Source organism: Theobroma umbraticum, unplaced genomic scaffold (assembly GCF_002168275.2).
Source record: "Theobroma umbraticum cultivar Fairchild unplaced genomic scaffold, ASM216827v3 scaffold_30.0, whole genome shotgun sequence".
Lineage (NCBI taxonomy): Eukaryota > Viridiplantae > Streptophyta > Magnoliopsida > Malvales > Malvaceae > Theobroma > Theobroma umbraticum.
Window position 1 is genome coordinate 6,751,871 of NW_018397254.1, and position 8,926 is coordinate 6,760,796.

General features: G+C 36.2%; 1 protein-coding gene across 1 annotated transcript; it reads right to left on the minus strand.

The window, feature by feature from the left end:
• Nucleotides 1–1,449: 1,449 nt before the first annotated feature.
• On the minus strand, nt 1,450–8,926 carry LOC110424700 (U-box domain-containing protein 32-like). Its single transcript, XM_089783090.1, is given in 12 exon segments — nt 1,450–2,114; nt 2,513–2,832; nt 2,835–3,270; nt 3,870–4,397; nt 5,534–5,694; nt 6,068–6,115; nt 6,118–6,180; nt 6,310–6,434; nt 6,797–6,901; nt 7,159–7,280; nt 7,510–7,631; nt 8,412–8,926. Coding segments are annotated over 12 exon segments (2,397 nt in total). The 5' UTR covers nt 8,596–8,926; the 3' UTR covers nt 1,450–1,931.

Below are 8,926 nucleotides of genomic sequence, written 5' to 3' on the forward strand. Positions count from 1 at the left end.
AAATAGTTAACCTACATATTAACATTAAAATCCATAGGCCAGTAGCAGACATGTGAATTTTAGTTACAAAAAAAGATAAAAAGATTGACCAGATCAAAACTAAATAACAAAGATAATAAAAGATCGCAGAAGAACAGAGTCCTCTTAAAGTTATTTATACAAACAAAAAAATTAGCTTATCGAACCTTCATTTTCCATTAGCAGCAAAAATAAACGTATTTCCAAAACTTCCTTTTACTGGCTCCTTTTACTAAGCCAAAATATAACCATTGAACTTAGTATTGGCCATTTTTCATTCTTCACGGAACGTCAAATTCAAATTCCGACTTCCTAGTTCCAGTTCCTTTCACAGCTTCGACATAGAGTAACAATTAAAATCCATAAAAATAAATAAATAAATAAATAAACGAATTAAACAAAAAAAAGTGGTTAGGGCACCAACTCACGTGATCTGCGATCAAGGCATGTTATTGAATGTAAAAAAATAAAAATAATATATGAGAAAGAGTGAGTGAAATGATCGGTTAACGTACCAGTGAATGAGTGAGTGAGAGGGAGAGATCGGTTTAAGTTGAGACAGAATCTTTAGCGATCGCAAGGATTTAGAGTCGAGGGGGAGGGGGATTGCGGAGTGTTTGGCGGGAGGCAAAATCACCGAGTAAAAGCGAAGTAGTGATCTGCCGAGAAAATTGTTGCGGAAGAAAGAGAGAGGTTCGAGGAAGCGAATGTAAGAGAAAAAAATATATAAATTTTAAAGGCGAAACCGGAACCCTCTCTAGCAGGAAAATTACAACAAAAAAAAGAAAACAGAAAATAAAAATGTACACGTACTTGCTTTTGACGTGGGAGATTTTTGTCGCAACGCGATGTTGAGGGACGTGCATGGCACGCTAGACAAATGACGGAAGGCCAATTGTAAATGCCCAAGCCGAATTCTCTTTCCCTTCTCGAACGGAAGGCCCAAAATCTACACTCTGACTGTTGGACTTTTCAGGTCTGCTCGGAAAAATAATTAATTTTCCTTGAATTCATCCAAAAAATTTCCCCCCTGCGACACTCCTCCGACTTAACCTCTTTTAAGCCGCGTTTAACGATCCGGTTAATTTTGACAGGCAACCGTGGCTTGACTGCGGTGAGAAATTCCCCACTAAATCTCGTCATTGTGCCAAACGAGATTTTAATATTGTATGTATCTGTATCTACATATAAGTTTTCATTTTACTATTTCTATAATAAAGGTTCTCAGTATCATGAATTAATTAGCTACATATATGGAAAAGCATTCTAGTCCCTTTTAATCATTATAATAATATAATTATGAAGGATCTCGAAGGTATTCATTCTCGTTAATCATGTTTTTATAACTCCATCATAATAAGCTTTTGCATAATAATAGCTGTAACGTTATATGATATCATTCTAATATATCCCAGTCTCAGATGGTCTTCGTGATCAGAAAAGGCACCGACTTAAACAACAGTCAAGTGTCGTAACAACAACACTGTATTGTACACAGAGCATTTCTTAAATTATTATCCTTTTTAAAAAAATTAAAAAAAAAAAAAAAGGCGCCCTTGCATCACTTGGGCAACATTCCACTGTTACTTTTTGCATGAAGTTTCAACTGTGACCTTCAAAACATTCCAATTGAGTTGAACCTCAATTGGAGCAATCACGTCCATCCTTCAACTTCCCTCTAAATGAGAGTCAAAAACTGTACAAGCATCCCGGTCCTGGTCAAAACTGAAACATTTGTAAAAAGAATGGACAGAATGAAACTTCTGATTCAGAGCGGCACTGAAATCCCTGGAGCTGTACATGAGAGTATGAGCATGTAGTTTAATCGGTTCTGGTGGTTGAATACTTACGAAGGTTGGATTGATATGGTAAATATATAGGCAGATGTACAGAAAATGAATACAAGATATATATCACCATCGTTGTTGCCACTCTTGAATTGCTTGATGAAGAGCATAATTAGGGACCAGACTGCAGTGTTCAAGCTTAAGATTTGTCATTGGTGATCTGTCATGGCCACTTTCCAACCATCCTCTAATAGCATCTGCTTCATATGTGAAGCCATCTGCTGCTATGAGTGGATCTTCCATGACCTCCTGCACATTACCATCATGGTAATAAGAATGACATTAAAAAAAAATTTTTTAGAGGTGAGAAGAAGATTAAAAGAAAACTATATTTGCTAGAATAAGTGAGAAGGGAGGTTCTTTCAAACATGCTTAACACAAAATATGATCATTAGAATTATTAAAGAGGAAAAGCTATGTCAACATACTGATTCACATGTTCAAGTCATACAAGGGATTCACTAAATCAAACACAGCTTCCTAGCACTACAACTCCTTTTGAAGTTACTTCACACATCACGGGCAAAAGTTCTACCACAAAGTAACAAAGTTATTCCCAACAACTTAATCAAAAGCACAAAAGCATGCCAGCACTCTTACTGGTCCAGTGCAAACATGTATGGCAAGAAATGTGCTTGATTGTTTACCTGAAAAATGGGGCAGACAAAATGAGAAGGGATCCGACAGCGCTCCTTAGCTCCAAAGCATGATGCTGAGTTGATACATGATTCACTCATTGGCCCAAGCACACTCCATATTTCTGACACAAGGTCGGGTCGATTCAATGGCAGCTTTTCACAACACCTTAATGCCAAGTGAGCCAAGAGCTGGGCTTCTGCAAGTGGCCAGTCCCCAGCTGACCAATCCAACACCGTGTTAAAGTTTTCTGTCTCTATTGCACATTTTACATCTTTCAAGAGCCCCAAAGCTGGTCTCCCAGTCAACAGTCGTAAGAGTAGCATCCCAATGAGTACACATCAGATTCTCGAGTAACTTTTCCGTTCTCAAGACACTCCGGATCCATATATACAGAGGCAACCTTAGGGTTAGATTTAGTACATGATGAAGCAGAAATATCTGTCCTTTCACCTTGTGGGATCAAGCGATAGATGCCACTATCACTGAGCTTGGATACAAAATTGGCATCAAGAAGGACTTTAGAGGGTTTTAAGTTCCCATGGGGAATACAAGGCTTATTAGAGTGAAGGAAGATAAGGGCAGAGCATATCTCAGAAGCAATGCGAGTTCGAGTTTGCCATGGAAGAGGCGGAGTGTTATTTTTGCAGGCAAGGCGGTCTTCTAGGCTGCCGTTTCTGAGGTACTCAAAGACAAGGGACCTAGATTCTGGGCAAGTTCCAATTATCATGATCAGATTTGGATGTCGCACCCGACTTAAAATCTCTACCTGAAACCCATTGATCAGAAAATAAACCATCATCACAAAAATTCCATAGTTTTGGAAGGTAACAGATATCTAATTTGTCTCAGGAAACAACTTTTTTAAATAAAAGACACAGGCAGCTTAAGAATATAATATTATGAGCAATGCCACATCAATATGTCAGACTACTTTCAAGGAGGACCTCAGATTTCTTAATCCAAAAAAAAAAAAATCTAGCACCTGATAGGGTAAGCATACAACAGTTGATTGCTTTTAAAGAAACCCTTCAATCTTAGTCTGATATAAAAATAAATTCAAATAATATACTCAAAACATATTTCGGTGTTGAAGCAGCAAGTCAGTGATCAGTAGTATCATATTTCTAGAGTATTAGTCAAGGTGTAGCATCACAAAGCACACTTCAATACTGCTAATTTAAGTGAATGACGCCAAAGAGTAATTCCTCCATGAAGAAGCTTTTACATTCATGTTTTCTACTGTGATAATCCTAGTTGTAAGCCACTAGTCCATCATATATATCTTACGTCGATGATTCTAGATGGAGACTTGAAAATGAAAATTACAATACTGTAGACATGCGGAGATCTTTGGATAAAGTTTACCTCATTCTCAAATTCCAAGAGGCTTTGACAGCCATACGAGGGCAACATTTTTATAGCAACATGCACATGGCGAAGGAGACCCTTATATACACTTCCATATTTTCCTTCTCCAATCTTCCAGGATGGATCAAAGTTGCGAGTGGCATTATTAATCTCCATGAAAGAAAATTCAAGGATTTGTGTCCCTGGAAAGGTTGCATTTTCACCATTAACCAATTTCCTTAAATCTTTCAATAATCTTATGGCATTACCATGCTCTATCTGCATGTCATCCCTCTTTTTCTTAAAACTAATTAAAAGTTCCACAGCTGAGAAGAACTTCTCGTCCAACTCCTCCACTGTGCATTGGGAATCAGCAATTTGGCTCTCAAGTACTTTCCTCTGGTCCTTAACCACCTGGAGTTCTTTCATAAGTTCATCACGCTGATCCTTCATCTTTTGTACTTCTTGCTTTTCTCTTTCAAGCAATTCCTCCAGCTCTTTTCTTCGGCTCATCTCCTTCATGCATAAGCATTCTAAAGCCTTTGCCTGAAAGAAAGTATGAACAGAAAGTTGTGGGGAGGAAAAATCAAATTCAGTAGCAGTATCCAAACAAACTTCTCTACTTAAACAAAATTACCAATACAGTCTTCCCAATTTTTACCATCAGCATTATAATAATTATGATGGCAAATGAGTTGGGGGAATTAGCAGAGAAAAACATACTAACAACCTATTCAAACTCGAATATGCTATAGAAGCCTAATTCGATGAATATTGGCAAAGTCCAATTTTGAACGTAAATTTTTTATAATAATAATAGCTGGTTGGTGTAACAAGTTCGACCAACATCAGGAAGGGGAAAGCATGATAGAGAAACCTTTCATCAGAAATAAAGAATACAAAGAAACCAATCAATCTAGCAAGAAGCTCCCCACTCTTTCTGTTTTTTTGGTATAATGTTAAAAAAGCCTTTGAACTATTCAAGAAAATTTAAATAAGTTATTATTATTTTATTCTTTTATTCAAGAAAATTTTAAAAAAGCCTTTTATTATGGGATCAAGTCCATATATTTTTATTTTGGATCAAATAAGCCTATATGACTAATGATTGACTAATTGTCATTAGTCAAAATACCACTTATCATTTTATACCCACATCGCATAAAATGTCACATGACCATGCCATCATCCCACATCACCATGCCACGTCAACCCCATGTGGCACAGACTGACAAGTGGCATTGAATGACAAGTAGCGTTTTAACTAAGTCAACCATTAGTCATAAGGGCTTATTTTGTCTCAAAATAAAAGTACAAGAGTTTATTTGACTCAAAATAAAAGTATAAGGGCTTAATTGAATGCCATAAAAGAATAAAGGCTTTTTGAAATTTTCTAAATAGTTCAGGGGCTTTTTTAGATATTTTTCCTTGTTTTTTCTTTTTCTCGTAGTTAGATGAGTATAGCATGCCCAAAATGAAAGTTGAACATAAGCCCCATCTTTCTGGAAAATAACAGGTCAACTGATATAGTTTAATTAATGGATTGTAGTGCAAACAGCATTTACTTCATTTTAATTTATTACTTTCAGGCGATGTTTTAGAAGCTTCATTCAATCTGAAATCAGAATCTAGTACCTCGTCAACCTAGCTGTAAAAAAAGAAAAGGAAAAGTGATTTTTCACCTTGCATGTTGCCTCCGTGGCATCATTTTCCTCCTTCCATTGCATCACTGTCTCTGCAAACACGCTCTGCTTTAAGTTATGATCATCCATAAAGGATAGTTCTAGTAGTTGATCAGTTACATTCCCGGCTAGTCCTTGATATTCTTCTTCCTGAAAATAAAAACCATAGTAAAATAATCAGCTGTTTTGTGCGATAATGATAGCTCAGACATGAACAAAAACGGCCAAAAAAGATGCAGAGTATATAACAAAATTCCCAACCAGCAAAATTGTCTTTTTCTCTAGCAGAGAAATAAATTTATTTGCTGTACACAATCTGACTCAAAGGAATTCAACCTCTGGTTCATTGAAATTTTATGAATTCAACAGTGAAAGTCATGTCCCTTGGATTTTCTTTTCTTTTATTTTCTAAATGCAAATTTGAACAGGCACAGATAGAACAGCTTAGAATCTTGTACATTACCAGAAAATTGTAAAACATCATCGATGAATAACAAGTTAAAATGAAAGCTCTTCTCTGACCTATCTCTCTGTGAAGGATTGATCCATAAGTGTCAACCAGTTCACTGCTAGACAAGTTAGATGTTCTGAACACCAGGAGACAGGCCTTAATTTTCCTTTTACAACATCAGTATCTTCCTCTACATCTGCAAAGCTCTGCAACAAAGTTATTCCTTGGGGAAAACAACTGCTTGGTATTTATAGGTTCTACATGAGAGCAAAAGCCCAGAATCTTCCTAATAAAATGAGATCATGATCTGGGCCAATGAGCTTACCTAGAGATCTCACCCTATGTACAGATTCTGATGACAAGAACTCCAATTGCACTGTTCTTACAGGTGAATCCAGTGGTGGTGATAAAGTTGCAATCTCTGTGTTAGATCTATCTTTTCCACCTATTCTGTTTCATATTAAGTCCAATTAGGTAAAAACCATGAAAGTTTTCAGTGCAAGACTCTACTAACTCAGAGACCCGAAAATGCTAATCCAATAGTTAAAGAGCAAGCTAAACACCAATGGTCGACCTAATTTATTCTAAGACACATGTCTAACAGCTAAATAGCCATGAGGTAGTTGATGCTGAGAAATGAAGTTCAGATAATAAGAAGGGCACATCTCTCATGTTAATAATGAAGCCAGAATGACAATTTGACATAGCTGATCCAATGGACCACAGATGCAGTGAAGGACGCTCTCCACGTCTCTTCCAACATATAAGAATGTCAACCAATCATAAGAAGTACTTATAATGTCAAACATTACCTTGTAAAGATGAGGCAACCCTTGCAAGTAAACCATATATGACAAGGAACTGGCCCTGTTTGGCATACAAAGATTGCTTTCTTGGACCTTGGTTCTAGTAGTTTCCTGCAATCTCAAATACAAATGAATGAATTCAGAAATTTGGTACAAAACCAACAAAAATGAAAGGAGATTTTAAATTGGAGGCTCAGCACACCACCATAACCAGCTAGCTAAGTTATATAAACAAGAGTTCATAAGACCAACACACATTTGTGACGTTACTACTTAGGTATAATAGGAGCTTCAACCAAATCTCCTTAAGTATAGCAGTCGCATCAGATGATATTGAGTGGCAATAGGATTGTGATAAAGATTCATACTTTGAATAATATTTATCTGCTGCTGCCCCCATGACAAGCCACCTAACACTGTGCCGAACTATAATTTCTACAATCCCCTTTTCAACACTGTCCATCTCTATCCATACTGTATCTGCCTGTACCTATACATTATTATGTCATTAGATAATAAGAACATCAAATTAATAGCATTCACCCAGTCTCCAAAAGGAGTGCTGACAGGTAAAAATGAAATGGTTTAAACAGAAATATTGTTAGACAAATATTAAGTTATATGATTCTTCCTCAGAATAAAAACAACTCAATGGTAGTGTAATTTTTAGTCACATCAGTGAGTGAATTAACTTGAAAAAGAATGAAAAGAGATAATACCCCTGCATGGTCAAGAATAAGCATGTATTCCTCTAAGCGTTCATGCATTTTTTGTCTTTCAAGTTTCTGGAATGCCTCAACTGCATGCTGTTTCAATTTATTGCGAGCAAGCTTTCCTTTGGCTGTTTATATTACCAAATTGAAGAGATAAGAATAATTTTAAAACTTGTACCATATGGTCACTGCAATGAAACTATATATATGCATGATAATCATCATCCGTTATAGATCAAATATGAACATCCACCAAACAGCGGTATAAAGTACAATTTCTAATCCATAACTCCACAAGCTTTCTATTCTCAACTAAATCCACTAGACTCTTAAATCAAATACCAAACAGAAACAGCTTACTCTCCCACCTCTGTTGGTCCAAATTGTTACTAGTTTGAAGGATTCAATCCCATAAAGACAAAAAAGCACAAAAAAAGATTATTTTTCTTCTGGGTGGGGGACATTTTCGATCAAACTCTGTTAGTTTCTATAATAGTCCACTGTTCATTACCCCAACAACTTTCTGCAGGAAGCTTAACATGATACCAGCCATTCTACTTTCCGTTTTCAGAAAGTGTTAGTAAAATCCAATTCTTGTTCATTCCTCTTTCTCGATTGTCGAATTCTATACTAGATCAGCTCACGAAATTATTGTTGAAGAAATATAAATTAAAAAAAAAGTTCTTCATTTTTCAAATAATCTCTAATAAAACAGGAGTAAACAAACAAATTACTCTCTTTTCTTTAACGTGTTTTTTAATTAAAAAAAAAGCGTAACAGAAAACAACAAAAACAACTTCCAAATTTTCACTTTTTTTTTCCTTCAATTTTCTCAGCGACCAAACATAAGTTCAACAAACACTAACAAACTCCAAAAATCAAAATTCAACAAATTTCTGGAAACTTACTCAATGCAAGTACATGAGTAGGCTGTTGAACGTGAAGCACGCATATCCTTTTCCCGGGAAAGTTCTGAACCGCCCAAAAAAGAGTCGTTTTGCTCTTCTCCACATTCTTCCCCACCGCAACAAATATAGTCTCCTCAACATCGTATTCTCGCTCCCCTTCAATCTCTTCTACCAGACTCCCCATCTATCCACAGATTCTTCTTCCTTTTTGCGTTTTTATTTCAGAATTTGCTGTTCCACGGAAATCATTATTAAGCCCACCTTTAAATCGAAAAAATTGACTCGGTAAGTCAGTCAGTCACCGAGTTTTAAAAGTTGGCCTTTACTTCTGCTTTTCAGCGTTAGATTTGTGGCATATGTCTAACCTAACCTTTTGAAAAAAATAAAGAAAGAGAGAAACAGTTGCTTGGAGTTAACGACGAGTTCTAAACAGTAAATTAAAAAACTATGAAGAACTTGACAGGGAAGCAACGAGGTGATAGAGAACGAATAAAAGGACAAAGGATAAGTGTGAA